Source organism: Heterodontus francisci, chromosome 47, assembly GCF_036365525.1.
Source record: "Heterodontus francisci isolate sHetFra1 chromosome 47, sHetFra1.hap1, whole genome shotgun sequence".
In the NCBI taxonomy this organism is placed as follows: domain Eukaryota; kingdom Metazoa; phylum Chordata; class Chondrichthyes; order Heterodontiformes; family Heterodontidae; genus Heterodontus; species Heterodontus francisci.
In genome coordinates, this window is record NC_090417.1 from 1,386,024 (window position 1) to 1,405,163 (window position 19,140).

The window sequence follows — 19,140 nt, forward strand, 5'->3', positions numbered from 1 at the left end:
TCTCTCGATTCCTTTAGTGGCCAGAAATCGATTGATCTCTGTCTCGAATTCTCTACCCCAGAGATCTGTAGATGGTCAATTGTTGATTATATTCCAAAGATTTACAGCCCTCTGAGTGAAGAAATTTCTCCTTGTCTCAGTCCATTTAAGTAATACTCTGCTTTTTTATTCTTCCTGCCAAAGTGAACAACTTCACATTTTCCCACATTAAATGCCATCTGCCAGATTTTTTGCCCACTCACTCAACCCATCTATATCAGTCTGCAAGCTCCTTATGTCCTCTTCACCATATCCTTTCCTACCTATCTTGGTGTCATCTGCAAATTTAGCTATCATGCCATCACTCCCCTCATGTAAATCATTGATATAAATGGTAAGTTGAGGCCCCATAACAAACCCCGGTGGCACTTCACTCGTCACATCCTGCCAATCAGACACTCTTTTCTGCCAGGCAGCCCATCATCTATCCGTGCTAATATGCTGCCTCCTACACCACGAGCTCCTACTTTGCGCAATAACCAATTATATGGCACCTTGTCAAAAGGACATCAGTGGGGCTCCCCTTTATTCACAGCACCTGTCACTTCTTCAAAGAACTCCAATAAATTGGTTGAACATGATTTCCCTTTCACAAAACCATGCTGACTATTCCCAATTACTTTGAGTTTTTCGAAGTGCCCAGCTATAGCCTCTTTAATGATCGATTCTAACACCTTCCCCACGACAGACGTCAAGCTAATTGGCCTATAGAACAAAGAACAGTACAGCACAAGAACAGGCCATTCGGCCCTCCAAGCCTGCACCGATCTTGATGCCTGTTTAAACTAAAACCTTCTGCACTTCCGGGGTCCGTATCCCTCTATTCCCATCCTATTCATGTATTTGTCAAGATGCCTCTTAAACATCGCTATCGTACCTGCTTCCACCACCTCCCCCGGCAGCAAGTTCCAGGCACTCACCACCCTCTGTGTAAAGAACTTGCCTCGCACGTCCCATCTAAACTTTGCCCCTCGCACCTTAAACCTATGTCCCCTAGTAACTGACTCTTCCACCCTGGGGAAAAGTTTCTGACTATCCACTCTGTCCATGCCGCTCATAACTTTGTAAACCTCTATCAGGTTTCTATCAGGCAACATCCTGGTAAATCTCTTCTGTACCCTCTCCAAAGCCTCCACGTCCTTCTGGTAGTGTGGCGACCAGAATTGCACGCAATATTCTCAGTGTGGCCTAACTAAGGTTCTGTACAGCTGTAACATGACTTGCCAATTTTTGTACTCTTTGCCCCGAACGATGAAGACAAGCATGCCGTATGCCTTCTTGACTACCTTATCCACCTGCGTTGCCACTTTCAGTGACCTGTGGACCTGTACGCCCAGATCTCTCTGTCTGTCAATACTCCTAAGGGTTCTGCCATTTACTGTATACTTCCCACCTGCATTAGACCTTCCAAAATGCATTACCTCACATTTAAAGAACAAAGAACAATACAGCACAGGAACAGGCCATTCGGCCCTCCAAGCCTGCACCAATCTTGATGCCTGTCTAAACTAAAACCTCCTGCACTTCCGGGAACCGTATCCCTCTATTCCCATCCTATTCATGTATTTGTCAAGATGCCTCTTAAACATCGCTATCGTACCTGCTTCCACCACCTCCCCCGGCAGCAAGTTCCAGGCACTCACCACCCTCTGTGTAAAGAACTTGCCTCGCACGTCCCATCTAAACTTTGCCCCTCGCACCTTAAACCTATGTCCCCTAGTAACTGACTCTTCCACCCTGGGGAAAAGTTTCTGACTATCCACTCTGTCCATGCCGCTCATAACTTTGTAAACCTCTATCAGGTTTCTATCAGGCAACATCCTGGTAAATCTCTTCTGTACCCTCTCCAAAGCCTCCACGTCCTTCTGGTAGTGTGGCGACCAGAATTGCACGCAATATTCTCAGTGTGGCCTAACTAAGGTTCTGTACAGCTGTAACATGACTTGCCAATTTTTGTACTCTTTGCCCCGAACGATGAAGACAAGCATGCCGTATGCCTTCTTGACTACCTTATCCACCTGCGTTGCCACTTTCAGTGACCTGTGGACCTGTACGCCCAGATCTCTCTGTCTGTCAATACTCCTAAGGGTTCTGCCATTTACTGTATACTTCCCACCTGCAATAGACCTTCCAAAATGCATTACCTCACATTTGTCCAGATTAAACACCATCTGCCATTTCTCCGCCCAAGTCTCCAACCGATCTATTTCCTGCTGTATCCTCTGACAATCCTCATCACTATCCGCAACTCCACCAACCTTTGTGTCGTCCGCAAACTTACTGATCAGACCAGCTACATTTTCCTCCAAATCATTTATATATACTACAAAGAGCAAAGGTCCCAGCACTGATCCCTGCGGAACACCACTAGTCACATCCCTCCATTCAGAAAAGCACCCTTCCACTGCTACCCTCTGTCTTCTATGACCGAGCCAGTTCTGTATCCATCTTGCCAGCTCACCTCTGATCCCGTGTGACTTCACCTTTTGTACCAGTGCCATGAGGGACCTTGTCAAAGGCTTTACTAAAGTCCATATAGATAACATCCACTGCCCTTCCTTCATCAATCATCTTCGTCACTTCCGCAAAAAACTCGATCAAGTTAGTGAGACACGACCTCCCCTTCACAAAACCATGCTGCCTCTCGCTAATAAGTCCATTTGTTTCCAAATGGGAGTAAATCCTGTCCCGAAGAATCCTCTCTCATAATTTCCCTACCACTGACGTAAGGCTCACCGGCCTGTAAGTTTCCTGGATTATCCTTGCTACCCTTCTTAAACAAAGGAACAACATTGGCTATTCTCCAGTCCTCTGGAACCTCACCTGTAGCCAATGAGGATACAAAGATTTCTGTCACAGCCCCAGCAATTTCTTCCCTTGCCTCCGTCAGTATTCTGGGGTAGATCCCATCAGGCCCTGGGGACTTATCTAACCTTAATGTTTTTCAAGACGCCCAACACCACTTCCTTTTTTGATATCGACATGTCCCAGACTATCTACCTGTTTTCTGCCTCTCACCCTTCTTGAATAGAGGGGTTATATTTGATACTTTTCAGTCTGATGGAACCTGTCCAGAATCTAGTGAATTTTGAAAAATTAACACCAATGCATCTACTACCTCATTAGCCATCTCATTTAAGACCCTCGGATGAAGCCCATCAGGACCCGGGGACTTCTCAGCTCCATCAGTTGGCTCAGTACTGTTTCCCTGGTGATTGTGATTTCACCAAGTTCTTCTATTCCTTGTAGCTCCCGGAGGGGGCGGTGGCGTAATGTTAATGTCAGTGGGTGAGCAATAAAGAGGCCCAGGCTCGCCCTCTGGGGAGATGGGTTCGAATGCCACCACAACTGATGGTCAAATTTGAATTCAATGAATAAATCTGGAATGAAAAAGCTAGTCCAATGGTGACCAAGAAGCCATTGTTTTTGTTGTAAAAATCCATCTGGTTCACTAGTATCCTTTCGGGAGTGACGATATAGGTGTCGAGATCAGAGAGGGGGATTGTGATATACTAGAACAAATTCGCATTGAAAGGGAGGAGGTATTAGCAGTTTTAGCGGGCTTAAAAGTGGATAAATCCCCAGGCCCAGATGAGATGTATCCCAGGCTGTTATGTGAGGCAAGGGCTCTGACACAAATTTTCAAATCCCCTCAGGCCACAGGAGAGGTACCAGAGGACTGGAGGACAGCGAATGTGGTACCATTATTCAAGAAGGGTAGCAGGGATAAACTAGGTAATTACAGACCGGTGAGTCTAACATCAGAGGTAGGGGAACTATTGGAGAAAACTCTGAGGGACAGGATTAATCTCCACTTGCAGAGAGAGGGATTAATCAGGGATAGTCAGCATGGCTTTGTCAGGGGGAGATCATGTCTCACTAACTTGATTGAATTTTTCGAGGAGGTGACGAGATGTGTAGATGAGGGTAAAGCAGTTGATGTAGTCTACATGGACTTCAGTAAGGCTTTTGATCAGGTTCCGCATGGGAGATTGGTTAAGAAGGTAAGAGCCAATGGGATCTTATTTGGCAAATTGGATTCACAACTGGCTTAGTGGCAGGAGGCAGAGGGTGATGGTCGAGGGTTGTTTTTGCCAGTGGAAGCCTGTGTCCAGTGGTGTACCGCAGGGATCGGTGCTGGGACCCTTTCTGTTTGTAGTGTACATTAATGATTTAGACGTGAATATAGGAGGTATGATCAGTAAGTTCGCAGATGACATAAAAATTGGTGTCATAAATAGTGAGGAGGAAAGCCTTAGATTACAGGACGATATAGATGGGCTGGTAAGATGGGCAGAGCAGTGGAAAATGGAATATAATCCTGAGAAGTGTGAGGTGATGCATTTTTGGAGGACTAACAAGGAAAGGGAATATACAATGGATGGTCGGACCCTAGGAAGTACAGAGGGACCTTAGTGGACTTGTCCATAGATCACTGAAGGCAGCAGCACAGGTAGATAAGTTGGTTAGGAAGGCATATGGGATACTTGCCTTTATTAGCCGAGGCACAGAATATAACAGAATATAGGGCGGCACAGTGGCGCAGTGGTTAGCACCGCAGCCTCACAGCTCCAGCGACCCGGGTTCAATTCTGGGTACTGCCTGTGTGGAGTTTGCAAGTTCTCCCTGTGTCTGCGTGGGTTTCCTCCGGATGCTCCGGTTTCCTCCCACAAGCCAAAAGACTTGCAGGTTGGTAGGTAAATTGGCCATTATAAATTGCCCCTAGTATAGGTAGGTGATAGGGAAATATAGGGACAGGTGGGGATGTGGTAGGAATATGGGATTAGTGTAGGATTAGTATAAATGGGTGGTTGATGGTCGGCACAGACTCGGTGGGCCGAAGGGCCTGTTTCAGTGCTGTATCTCTAAACTAAATAACTATAATGTAACTGGTAGAATAGATAAGGGAGAACCAGTGGCTGTGGTGTATTTGGACTTTCAGGAGGCTTTCGATAAGATCCCACATAACAGATTAGCGTGCAAAGTTAAAGCACATGGGATTGGGGGTAGGGTACTGGCATGTACTGGTTGGCAGACAGGAAACAAAGAGTAGGAATAAATGGGTCTTTTTCCGAGTGGCAGGAAGTGACTGGGGTACCGCAGGGATCAGTGCTAGGACCCCAGCTATTCACAATATATATTAATGATATAGATGACGGAGTTAAACGTAATATATTCAGGTTTGCAGATGACACAAAGCTGGGTGGGAGTGTGAGCTGTGAGGAGGATGCAGAGAAGCTCCAGTGTGATTTGGACAGGTTGAGTGAGTGGGCAAAGACATGGCAGATGCAGTATAATGTGGATAAATGTGAGGTTATCCACTTTGGACAGGACTGGACAGACTAGATGCAGGAAGGATGTTCCCGATGGTGGGGGAGTCCAGGACCAGGGGTCACAGTCGAAGGATAAGGGGCAAGCCATTTAGGACTGAGATGAGGAGAGATTTCTTCACCCAGAGAGTGGTGAACCTGTGGAATTCCCGGAAGTGCAGAAGGTGTTAGTTTAGGCAGGCATCAAGATCGGCGCAGGCTTGGAGGGCCAAATGGCCTGTTCCTGTGCTGTACTGTTCTTTCTGCACCGCCATTCAATACAATCATGGCTGATCACTCGAAGGGCCGAATGTCCTACTCCTGCTTCTGTGTTCCTATAAGAGCGGGGAGGTTACGATGGAACTGTATAAAACGCTAGTTAGGCCACAGCTAAACTACTGTGTATGGTTCTCGTCACCACACTGTAGGAAGGATGTGATTGCACTGGAGATTCACCAGGATGTTGCCTGGGCTGGAGCATTTCAGCTATGAAGAGAGACTGGATAGGCTGGGGTTGTTTTCCTCAGAGCAGAGAAGGCTGAGGGGGGACCTGATTGAGCTATACAAAATTATGAGGGGCATAGGTAGGGTAGACAGGGAGAAACTTCTTCCCTTAGCGGAGATGTCCATAAGCAGGGGGCATAGATTTAATGTAAGGTGCAGGAGATTTAGAGGGGATTTGAGGGAAAAAATTTCTTCACCCAGAGGGTGTTTGGAATCTGGGACACACTGCCTGAAGGGGTGGTAGAGGCAGGAACCCTCACAATATTTAAGAAGTATTTAGATGAGCACTTGAAACGCCATAGCATACAAGACTGCGCGGGCTAAGTGCTGGAAAATGGGATTAAAATAGATAGGTGCTCGATGGCTGGCACAGACACAGTGGGCCGAAGGGCCTGTTTCTGTGCTGTATAACTCTATGACACTATCCTTAACTGGTCTGGCCGACTTGTGACTCCAAACCCACATCAATGTGGTTGACTCTTATAAATGGCCGATCCAGCACTCACTTCAAAGGCATTTAGAGAGTCTTTGGGATGGGCAATAAATGCTGGTCTAGCCAGCGAAGCCCACACCCCATGAATGAATAAAGAAGAAAAACATTTACAGCTGATGCTGGAATGTTTTCTGTATCCTCGCTAGTGAAGACAGAAGCAAAATATTTGTTAATTTCATCCGCCACTTCCTTATTATCTACGATGGGCTCCTCATTCTCACTCTCTAGAGGACCCAAGACCCACTTCACAAAGAAAATGACTGAGTTAAATACCTGTAGAAACTTCTGCTGTCCGGTTATACATTTGTAGCTTCCTCTCGTACTCAAAAAGATTAATCGGGAGTAAGAAATTAGTCATTCTCTGCCGTTTTTAATATTCTGACCAATCATCTGACCTATCACTCATCTTTGCGCAATTATTTTTCCTTAACTTCTTTAGTTAACCACGGATGGTGGGTCCTCCTCTTAGCTGAAGTATATTCTTACTGCAAAGAAAAATTCAGAGTTTTCTGAAATATTCCCTTAGTTCAATAGAGAAGCAGTGGCAGAGGTTTATCTCCTAGTCTTCACTATTGAGGATACAAGTAACATCCCAGTATTAGCTGTAAATCAGGAAATGGAAGGGAGGGAGGAACTCCAGAAAATTACAATCACCGGGGAAGTGGTACTGAACAAGTTGTTGGAGCTGCGGGCTGACAAGTCCCCAGGTCCTGATGGAATTCATCCTTGGGGTTTAAAAGAAGTGGCCAGTGAGATATTGATGCGTTAGTTTTAATTTTTCAAAATTCCATAGAATCGGGGAAGGTTCAGTTAGACTGGAAAATAGCGAACGTAACTCATTTATTCAAAAAGGGAGGGAGACAGAAAGCAGGAAAGTACAGGCCAGTCAGCTTAACATCTGGTCATAGCTTCAAGCATTTTCCCTATTATTAAAGACGTTTGAGCAGGGCGTTTAGAAAAATTCAAGGTAATCAGGCAGAGTCGACATGGTTTTGTGAAAGGGAAATCATGTTTAACCAATTTATTGGAGTTCTTTGAGGGAGTTACGTGTGCTGTTGATAAAGGGAAACCGGTGGATGTATTGTACTTGGATTTCCAGAAGGTATTTGATAAGCTGCCACATCAAAGGTTGTCGCAGAAAATAAAAGCTCATGGTGTAGGGAGTAATATATTGGTAACCCAACAGCTAGTTTGTTGCCAGGTGAGAAAGGTGTCTAAGGGTCACTTTCAGCCTTCACCTGGTCTTATTGTAACAGGGTTTAGTTTTAAACGCACCGTGTTATGAGCTCCCCCTTGGTGAATCCTTGTTCACCACTTTCCAATTATAAGGCAAAGAAATAAGCATAAACAGGCTTTCTTAGGTTCAAAGAAGAAAAGTGAAATTTATTAAAACTTAAACTCTAATTCGGTTAACGCCTACGGATACACACCGCGCCCCACTCTAGCATGCATACGCGATACACACATGCAAATCGAAACAGAAAAGAGCAGAAGAAAAAATGAAGTAGGGAGGTTTGAGGCAATATCAGAAGAGTTTTTTGTTACTGTGTTTCGAGTCCACTGTAGTCCTTTTGTAGGTAGTTCATTGGGGCCCAGTCGTTTTCTTAAACCTTGTTCACTGTCGGAGACTTTTCTCTCTTGGGGTTCATGTGTCTTCAATGGTTTTCGAAGCTGGTGAGAGCGAGATGAGAGCAGACAGGAGAGAGTCTGGGAGCTAGCAGCTTTGAGTTTTAAAACTCTGGCTGTTGGGTTTTTTTGAATTTGAACGTGCCACAGTTAGTCATAGTCGTACAGCATAGAAACAGGCCCTTCGGCCCACCACGTCCATGCCGACCATAATGCCTATCTATACTAATCCCACCTGCCTGCATTAATTCCATATCCCTCTATGCCTTGCTCATTCAAGTACCTGTCCAGATGCCTCTTAAATGTCGCTACTGTTCCTGCCTCCACCACCTCCTCAGGCAGCTCATTCCAGATACCCACTATTCTTTGTGTGAAACATTTACCCCTTTGATCCCCTTTAAACCTCCTCCCTCACACCTTAAATCTATGCCCTCTCGTTTTAGTCACCCCTACCATGGGAAACAGACTCTGGCTATCTACCCTATCTATGCCTCTCATAATTTTATATACTTTTATCATGTCCCCTCTCAGCCTCCTTCGCTCCAGGGAAAACAGATACAGCCTATTGAATCTCTCTTTATAACTGAAGCCCTCCAAACCAGGCAACATCCTTGTGAATCTTTTCTGCACCCTCTCGAGCTTAATTACATCTTTCCTGTAGCGCGGCGACCAGAACTGCACACAGTACTCCAAATGCGGCCTAACCAACGTTATGTACAACTGTAACATGATGTCCCAACTCTTGTACTCAGTGCTTCGGCCGATGAAGGCAAGCATGCCATACGCCTTCTTCACCACCCTGTCTACCTGTGTTGCCACTTTCAGGGAACTATGTAATTGCACCCCAAGGTCTCTCTGCTCAACAACACTCCCCAGGGCCCTGCCATTCACTGTATATGTCCTGCCCTGGCTTAACTTCCCAAAATGCATCACTTCACACTTGGCTGCGCTGAATTCCATTTGCCAATCCCTTGCCCGCTTTCCCAGTTGATCTGTATCCTGTTGTAACCTTAGACAACCTTCTTCACTGTCCACTATACCACCAATTTGGTGACATCTGCAAACTTACTAATCATGCCCCCTACATTCTCATCCAAGTTATTAATATACATGACAAACAACAGAGGGCCCAGCACCGATCCCTGCGGCACACCACTGGTCACCGGCCTCCAATCTGAAAAACAACCCTCCACTACCACCCTCTGCCTCTTATCACCAAGCCAGTTTTGTATTCAATTGGCTAGCTCACCCTGGATCGCATGTGTTCGACCCTTCTGGACCAGCCTACCATGCGGGACCTTGTCAAAGGCCTTGCTAAAGTCCACGTAGACAACGTCCATCACCCTGCCCTCGTCAATCCTCTTGGTCACTTCCTCGAAAAACTCAATCAAATTCTTGAGACATGCTTTCCCACGCACAAAGCCATGCTGACTATCCCTAATCAGACCATGCCTTTCCAGATACATATAAATCCTGTCTCTCAGAATCCCTTCCAATAACTTTCCCACCACTGATGAAAGGCTCACCGGCCTGTAGTTCCCTGGTTTATCCCTGCTGCCCTTCTTAAATAAAGGTACAACATTCGCTATCCTCCAGTCTTCTGGTACCTCATCCGTGGCTAACGATGATACAAAAATCTCTGCCAGGGCCCCAGCAATCTCCTCCCTTGCTTTCCATAGCATCCTAGGATACACCTGGTCAGGCCCTGGGGATTTATCCACCTTAATGTGCTTCAAAACCTCCAACACCACTTCCTTTGTAATATTGATATGCTCCAGGATATCGCTGTTCCCTCCCTTGAACTCACAAGCTTCCACGACCTTCTCCACGGTAAATACAGACATGTGGTCAGACCAGTTTAGTCACATGACTAAATCACATCTGTTTGTGTATTTGGCCATCTTAGCAGTTTACCAGACATTGAAGGTGAAGAGGCTAGCATTCCAGGTTATCAAAAGTCCATTGTGGATTAAATTGGAGCAGGGAGTGGCCCCTTTGTCCTTTCCAAGCACAGTCTGTTACTATGCAAATATCTTTCCGGTCAGGGGCTTGGCAACCCCTTATAATAGGCCTTGTTTAAATGTTAAAATTGTTGCTGGGAAGAAATGTCCATGTGGAGAAATATCTGTGCCCCATTCTTGGATTGTCCACTTGGGCAGGAAGAATAAAAAAGAAGCATATTATCTAAATGGTGTGAGATGCAGAGGGATCTGGGTGTCCTGGTGCATGAAGTGCTCAAGGTCAGTATTCAGGTACAGCAAGTAATGAGGAAAGCTCATCGAATATTATTGTTCATTGCGGAGGGAATTAAATATAAAAGTAGGGAGGTTATGCTTCAGCTATACAGGGCATTGTTGAGACCAAATGTGGAGTACTGTTTCGCCCTTTGTTTTTAACAACCTTCACGAAAACCTGTTGCTGACTATTTATTTGAGAAATAAAACACCAAGTCAGATTTTTATTCTTCAATACACCTTATCATGAAATTGCCGCAACCGCATTCACTCCTGCATTTGCTTGCACATAAGAAACAGATAGAGATGGAAGGGAGCTAGGTGGGTTTTCGCAGTGAGAGCAGGGTTACGATAAACCTTTTGAACTCCTGAGACTTGAGTTTTAAAGGGGTGCAGGCCTGTGATGATTGCAAATTTCTCTCTCGATTGAAGGCTCTGTTGAGGAGGGTGGGTCACTTTGAGCTCACTCTCTGCTGTACGATGCAGATGTGGCAATGAGCAGCGCACGTGTCGTCTGGCTTTCTGGAATGCCAGCAGTTACCTGTCACTTCCCGCCTCGTATTTGGAAAATTACTGGTTTCTTACCTGCGGTGATCGCACAAAGACCCAGGACGAGGCAACATCACACCTCCTTTGTTTTCGAAGCAGGCATTCGGTTTGGGAATGTTTCTATGATAGGTGTGAGATGGGTTTCATCGAAGCCAAAAGGTGATAAAGATTGGTCCTTTGTCAGAGAAAGACAATTTGAATAGACAAAAGCTAAATCCCTTTCTCACTTTGGACCATTGTGTTTAGAATATTGAATTAGAACTTTTTAAAAGCAAAGTGAACAAAGTCCATTTTTTCACACCTCTTCCTGAGGGTTGTATAATTGCACCTGTGATGTACAAGACGATAGGCTGTGAGTGGGCAAAAATGTGGCAGATGGACTATAATGTGGGCATGTCCACTTTGGCAGGAAGAATTGACAAGCAATATACTAATTAAATGGAGAGGGTGTTCTGGTACATGAATCACAAAAGGTTAGTATGCAGGTACAACAAGTGATTAGGAAGGCAAATGGAATGTTGGAATTTATTGGAAGGTGAATGGAATATGAAAGTAGGAAGGTTTTACTGCAGCTCGACAGGACCTTGGTGAGACCACATCTGGAATATTGTGTGCAGTTTTGGTCTCCTTATTTGAAGAAGGATATAATTGCATTTGAGGCAGCTCAGAGAAGGTTAATTCGACTCATTCCTGGAATGAAGGACTGGTATCTTACAAGATAACCTCTCATTCTTTATGTTTGAGTAAGATTGAACAGGTTGGGAGTTTAGAAGCAAGATCCCGAGGGGACTCGATAGATTGAATACCGGGAGTGTGTTGACTCTTGTAGTGGGAGACTGGAACTAGGGGTCGCAGTTTAAGAATAAGAGGTCTCTCTTTGAAGACGGAGATGTTGTGAATTTTGTTTTCCTCAAAGGGTTGTTAGTTCAATGAGTCTGCCTCCGCTGCTTTCTGGGGAAGAGAATTCCGCAGACTGACTGACTAACCCGGCCTTGAATGACGAGGGAGTCGAGGGTTATGGGAGGACAGAGAGGAAAGTGGAGTTGAGAGCACAAGCGGATCAGCCAGTATTCGAATGGCGGAGCAGGCTCGAAGGGCCGAATGGCCTACTGGCTGCCCCTGTATTCCTAAGCAGGTCATTCGTCTCATTGGATTACTCTTCAAAAGAGTCAGCACAAACTCAGTTAGTCTCACTCCCCCTTCACTATCTCCATATGCCTGCAATTTTGTTGAAGTTTTTGTGCAATTCCCTTTGTTGAAAGCTCCTATTGAATATGTTTCCAGATTGTAACCACTCTGTGTCTGAAAACATCTTTCCTCCTGTCAGCTCTTGTTCTTTTGCCGATCACCTTCAATCTCTGCCCTCTGTTTCCTGTCCCTTCAGCCATTGGAAACACTTTCTCTTTACAATAATGAAGCTTTGACACGGAGGAACGAATGTGTCGCCCAAATAATGAAACTATTTGATTATGCGCCGGTGCGCGAGAAGTTTTCTTCTCGAGTTTAAATGCAAGTTTGTGGGAAAATTGTGATTTTCAAGAATATAATTTTCAGACCAAAACACCAATTTAATGTTGTAAATTGTCCCAAGGTAGTTCACAACAGCATTATCCAACAGGAGGAGGCATTCGGGCAGATGACTGAAAGGTTGGACAAAGAGCTGGGTTTTAAGGAGCGTCTTAAAAGAGGAAAGCGAGGCGGTGATGTTTAGGGATGGAATTCCAGAGCTTGGGGCCCAGGCAACTGAAGGCACGACCGCCAATGGTGGAGCGATTAAAATCAGGGAGGCCAGAACTAGGGGAGTACAGATATTCTCGGAGGAGTGTCGAGCTGGAGGAGATTACAGAGATAGGGATGAGAATTTTAAGCGGGAGTGAGTGTAGGTCCACGAGCACACGGGTGACGGGTTAATAGGACTCAACTTGCACTGAGACATGGGCAACAGTGTTTTGAATGACCTCCAGTTTAAAGAGGGTTGAGTGTGGAAGACCATCCAGGAATAGTCCAGTCTAGTGGTAACAAAGGCATGAATGAGGGTTTCGGCAGTAGATGAGCGAAGCCTGACAATGTTACGGAGGTGGGGACAGGCAGTCTTGGTGCGAATATGAGGTCGGAAGCTCATCTCGGGGTCAAATCTGACAACGAGGTCGTCTGGTTCAGCCTCAGGCGGTGGGACGGAGTCAGTGGCCAGGGAACGGAGCTTGTCGCGGAGACGATGGCTTCAGACTTCCCGAAATTTAATTGGAAGAAAATCCTGCTCATCCAGTACTAGATGTCGGAGAAGCAGTCTGACAGTTTAGCGACAGTGGAAGGGTCGAGAGAGGTGGCGACGAGGTGGAGCTGGGTGTCATCGGCGTACATGTGAAAACCGACGCTGTGTTTTCAGATGATGTCGCCGAGGGGCAGCATGTCGATGAGAAACGGGAGGGGGCCAAGGATAGATCCTTGGGGGGCGCCAGAGGTAACAGTGAGGGAGCAGGAAGAGAAGCCATTGTTGGTGATACTCCGACCACGATTAGATAGTTAAGAATGGAACCAGGTGAGAGCAGTCCCACCCAGCTGGACGACAGTGGAGAGGCGTTGGAGGAGGAAGGTGTGGTCAACTGTGTCAAAGGGTGCAGTCAGGGTGAGGAGGATGAGGAGGGATAGTTTACCACAGTCGCAGTGGATGTCATTTGTTACTGTGTCAGGGGTGGAAACCTGATTGGAGGAATAAAAAAGCGGAGTTCGGGGAAAGATGAGCACGAATTTGGGGCGTAACATTCACCGACTTGGGACGAGGAAAAGGAGGTTGGAGAAGGAACAGTCTAGTCGTTTGCAAGGACGGAGGGGTCAAGGGTTTGGTTTTTTTTGGCAGATTTTGAAGGCAAGGAGGGAAGAACCAGAGGAGAGAGTACTAGATAGCTGATATTAGATATGTCTAATGCCCAGTTCCTTGTTGAAGAGGAGGGTAGAGAAAATATTGAGTTACAAAGTTGCGTGTAAAAATATCCACTGTGAATTAATTGGCGGTCAAACATGAGGAAATTTTGCTAACTCTTTTCCAGGCATTGTCGCAGCGGCAATATTTATTGCCTTCCTGCTGGGATTATACACCGTTCTGTGGAAATGCATGAGTTTCCAGAATAAAAGGTGAGGACGGTGTCAATAGTTTGTTGTCTTTTCCTTGCTTTTGTCTGATTCAGATTAAACAGTGACAAAAAGGAGAGTTGGAAGGAGGAGTCAGTGACAGCTTTCAGATTAGGTTTGCTGTAGTTTAGATTCCAGATAGGTGTTTGGGAGCCAGCTGCTGAGGCTTACCCTCTCTCCAACTTCTTGACCTGGCTGCAGCCTCATAGCTGCAGACGAACCTGGATGTACAATTCAGGGAGTCGGATTTTTTTTTTTTTTACAGTGTAAGCACAAAGAATCATTTAATTTAACACGTCTGCAGTAAGCATCCCCAAACAATAGAGGCCACCAAACAGTTCGGACTGAACAGTAGTGCTAATGTTACACGCACCGATATTTGTTTGATACTGTGTCCTACAAGGGTGACGCAATAATCATGGGGGACTTCAATCTACGCGCAGTGCTAAATGGTGGGTAAGAGAAGTATAAACCTCTCTCTTTGATCTAATACTTTTTTTTTGGCCAACTTTAAAGATTGTAAGCCATTTAGCAGAATGGATATCATTTTACACAAACCTGTTAGTTACATCCTCTGTGAAAGGGAAATCAAAAAAGTGTTGAATACCCCAAAAAAAAAATGTCAAATACGAAGACGCCACTAGCAGAATAGATAAGGGGAACCAGTGGATGTGGTGTCTTTGAAAGATTTCAGAAAATACAATGTGTGGGACCTCAAGAGGTAAGTAAGCAAAATGAGGGAACGTGGCATTGGGGGGAGTAATATACTTGCACGGATTGAGAACTGGTTAACAGACAGAAAACAGTAGGAATGAATGGGTCATTTCCATGATCACCAGACTCCGATTAGCGGGGTACCACAAGGGTCAGTGCTCGGGCCCCAGGTGGTCACAAACTAGATAGACGATTTGGACGCGGGGACCAAATGTAATATTTCCAAGATCGCGGATGACACAAAACCAGGTGGGAATGGGAGTTGCGAGGACCATCCCACATTGAGAATTTGAGGAGGCTCAGATTTCTACATATGAGAGTATCTTCAAGGGATATGGGGACAGTGGGGGGGTGGGGGACATGGCCGATCTACCACAACACCGTGATCTCGGTGAAGGGCAGAGCAGACACACAAGACCAATGGCCTAATCCTGGCCCTATTTCCTAATACAATTCACAAAAGCACACAATGGTCAGATATTGTTGAGAGCTCCCCTTCTGTTGCAGTGTCCTGTCCAAGATTGAACTCTCAAAGAGTGCCATGTGGAAGATTGTCTTTTCAAGCTAATTTCATTCTCCTCATTTCCTCCCTCTGTCTGCAGACACAAAGGGAACAGAAGGACAAAGCAGAAGACTAACCATTCGGCCACGGTTTCATGCCGTTGCAAGGTTTAGCGACGTCCTGCACGTAATCCTATGCCACCCGAGTTATTTGAGATGTTTCGATTTGGAACACTCCTCGTTTGCTTGGGCAACTCGAGAAGCCTTGCGTCGGTCAACACTGCAACTAAAAAATAGCTGTGTTCCGAGAGGGACGGTGCACGAGTGTATATTTCCTAGTCATCTATGTGAAAGTGTGGTCACCCAGAAAAGACTATGCCCCTTTATTAGTGAAGCTGTAGCTGCACAGTCATCCATTAGCCAAAGGTGTTGATCCAGGTGTGAGTGGAAGGAAAATAAAAGGAGAATGAAACGACGAAAGACTTGTAAGTGTTTTTTTTTTCATAACCAGTTTTTCTGGACTTCAACTTGTAATAAATTATGAAATCAGGTTTTATTGAAAATATAAGTTGAAGGTTAAAAACTGGCTGGCTGCTGTAGCCTCTTTGTGTAACATCTGCATTTGGATTGTTCAGAAGCAGTGTGCAAGACTGAACTTGCTGTAACTAACAGTGGGAAGGGTGGCTGTTTGGGGCTGCTTTCATTGTGTCTAGAGCTGAGCAGCCTGACTTTGTTGTCTGGACTCTCATGGGAATGTTGGCACCGGTCGATGTGTGGCTGATCAGTGGGTCACTTGCCACTTGAGTCCCAGTGATCTCCTGCCTGGTGAGTTCACTTGGATGAAGGAATGGAGAAATGGGTATCGCGCAAGTGTATAGGATCTGCCAAAGCTCCCGTTTAACCGTGCCACCTAACTTGGCATCTTAAGTGAGTGGGTAAAACTGTGGGACGCTGATGTTTGAAAGTGTGAAGCCCTTTCTAGATGGGCTAAATAAAATTGGAGGGAATACAAGCTGTCCTCAAACACCTTGATACTAGTGATCTTAAGCCAAACAGTTTCCTCTGCTGGCGGGGGTCCAGAACATGGAGGTAGAAGTTGTTTTAAATGAGAGCTGGGTCCTTTGTGAAGAAATGCTTCGTGACATCGCCCCAAAGGGTAGTGGAAATGGGGAACTCTTAGTTTTGAGGCGCAGGCGAGTGGTCAGTTGAAAAATTCCAGTGATAGTTAAGGTTTGTTATTGTTTGCTGGGTGAGTTGGCGGTTACAGATCTGTCACGAACTAACCGAGTGGCGTCTGACACAAAACAGAATGAGACCAAATTCAATCATGAACATATCAAAGTTGTTAATTGAATTTCGCTGGATGACTGTCACAGTTGTCAGAAATGGAACAAAACAAAATTCTGCAGATATTTACCTCTATATAACAAATGAAATACGTCCTCAACAGCAATGATAAATAAAAGTCTGCTAGCAGTGTTGGACAGAAAATAAATTCTTTGCAGTGATTCATTTTCGTTCCGTTGGAAGAGTTTTCAAAATCTTTATTCTTACCAACAGCAAAGTCAAGCTGGAGTAGAGCAGGCAGTTTCAAGTATTGACTCGTTGCATGGTTTTGTCATTCTGCAACTAGTCAATCCTTGACTGGGGTCTCAGCTGTGGTTCAGTCAGTTGCACTCTCACCTGTGAGCTGAAAGGTCATTGGAGTGTGACTTGATGCTGAGACTGCACAGAAAGTGGCACCGCAGTGGGCAGTGTCAGCTGAGATCGACGCTGGTCATTTCTTTCACGCGGTTTCTGGAATCTTACCGGTGCATCCAAGTTGCACACCGCGCCAATGCAAAGCTGTGAGTGTACTCGCTGACTGAACAACCTGAGGTTGTGACGGGCAATGCAGAAATGGAAAGAAGGGATCTGGCTTTGACGCGGAGTAACGTGAGCACGTGTGTAAAGGAGTGCAAGGACTTTGGAGTGAATTCAAGACGAATATTGCACAAGCCACCTTTTTTTTAACGTTTAGAATTCGACTTACAAAAGCAAAGGCGAACACAGGTTCACACATCACCTGTTTGAATCATCGGAATTGACGGAAGTGATTTGTGCGGCAGCCAGTGAATTGAAATAATTTCGCAGACAAATTGAGAGAGGGTGCAGATTCCTTTTTGTACAATTACTGTCAATTGTGTGGACATTAAAGTGGCGATTAACAGAAAGAGACTGAAACTGTGGTTGTTGGGGTTAGGAGGTGTATGCTTGTAATGTGTAACATCAAGGCATTTCAAAGACTGCACTTTCAGGGTGGCTGAGTTTGTAAACTTAGTTGTTCTATTCCTCTAAGCAGCAGTTAACTTGTTTCCACTGGTATAGATTTATTTTGGTGGTAATTGGAAATATCTCATCTGCCTACTTGTTCTTTTGAGGCAGTAATGATCTGGAATATGTTACCTAACAGGGCATTGTTTGAAAGTTTCAAAATGCAATGGTAGCGGATTAAATGTTCCCTGGGCATTAATAAGGGTCTCATAATAGTAGACATTGACCCTTTTTGGCGTTGACAGTTCCCACAAAACGTGGCACAAAACTCTGCACCCTATTCGCAGTAGTGGGGGAAGGGGGGGGGGGGAACTCGTGATTAAGGGTCTGGGAACACTTGAGGGGATTTCTGAGAAACCTTGTCTCTGCATTTTATTTCCTTATCTGAGTTACTTGTGTCGTGCTTGTGTGTTCTCATTTGGATGATAATTGTACGTGGTTAGTTGGTCACCGCCTGTCCCAAGTCCCTGCTGCAGCCTCCCATGAAGTTGCAGGTGAACCTGTCGCTTTGAAAATGGTCACTTGGTCCCATACACTGGGGAGTCCACGATTGCAGTCGTTAACTCACCTGCACGTTAAAGCGTGACCTGGACGCAGAGCTCGGGGAGCAGTTGTCGGGTTTCAAACAGTTCTGTGGTGAGAGTAGTGCTGACAAAGGCTTTAAAACGAAGTGACAGTGCGGACTGCACAGTTTTCGAGAGTTTGTGTCGAGGTCATATCTTTATCTAAAGAGGCTTCGCTCGCCCTGGGTGTTCCGTGTCCTTCTGTCTTGGTCGTCCCATTGCATTGTGCAGCCGAGTCGAACTCAACGGATCCATCGCATCCAAAGTTTTGATAGCAATTATTGGAAGCAACTGGGACTGGTGTTTGCTCCTTGGCTTTTTGCTGCCGCAGTAATACCGCAGTGTTGATGTTTGGCCCTGTGAATGAGAAATTACAATAACATGCCATCCAAAGGGTTCGGTCTACGGCAACAGGATGTGCTAGCTATCTTGGCAGGCTTTGAACGGCACACTTACATGGGGAGGGAGAGGGAGTTGCCTATGTGACATTAATATCCTTTGAAAGTGGTTAATTCACCAGAGCTAATGTACCCCAGCCTGTAAAAAGAACCGAGAGAGGAAATAGATACACCTTCTGCTATCCGTCAGCACCACAGCTGTATCTAAAATTGCAATTTTGGCCTGTAATTATTGAAGTAGAGAAAGACTGAGTCATCTATCCCTCACTTCCTAACATTCGTCGTCTTCAAATTACTGGAATTAATTCTGAGAGACAGGATAAACTGTCAAATGGAATGACATCTTCCCTTAACTAATCTTTCAAATAATTCAGTCCGACACCAAGGGAGAATGATGGAGGGTAGTGCAGTTGATGTTCAGCCTTTTGTTTTGATATGGAAAACTTTTTAAATGGGATTGTGTGGGCTGCAGGGAATTCAGCTAAATCCCATGGGAATGTGGCAGAACAATAATTGTCTCAGTAGCAACTTGATCCAAAAGGTTGATGGGAATAGAAATTGAGCGACAACACCAATCCAATGTTTCCTCACAACTGCAACTTCACATGGAACATACACAGAACTAGAGGGGGAAGGGCCCCAAATTGACATTTGCAAAGGTCAAGTAGGAACTCTTGCAGTGACTGAGTGGGAGGGAGAAGAGGCAGACTCATTAAAAAGGCTTGGCCTCTTGCACCCTTCCAATTGTGACCCTTCCGGAGGGAAGAG

General features: G+C 45.4%; 2 protein-coding genes across 2 annotated transcripts in view; one reads left to right on the plus strand and one right to left on the minus strand.

Annotated features, from left to right (window-relative positions):
* The window catches only part of sb:cb288 (uncharacterized), a 41,393-nt gene extending 25,824 nt beyond the window's left edge, over positions 1-15,569 (plus strand). Inside the window, exons 5-6 of the mRNA XM_068023053.1 lie at positions 13,802-13,886; positions 15,200-15,569. Coding sequence (XP_067879154.1) covers positions 13,802-13,886; positions 15,200-15,272 — 158 coding nt within the window. The 3' untranslated portion in view covers positions 15,273-15,569. The remainder of the gene's footprint in view (positions 1-13,801; positions 13,887-15,199) is intronic.
* An 849-nt stretch (positions 15,570-16,418) lies between these two features.
* npc1l1 (NPC1-like 1) overlaps positions 16,419-19,140 on the minus strand; it is a 38,915-nt gene continuing 36,193 nt past the window's right edge. The window contains 1 exon segment of the mRNA XM_068023295.1: positions 16,419-18,331. Within this exon segment, the coding sequence (XP_067879396.1) occupies positions 18,072-18,331 (260 nt within the window). The 3' untranslated portion in view covers positions 16,419-18,071.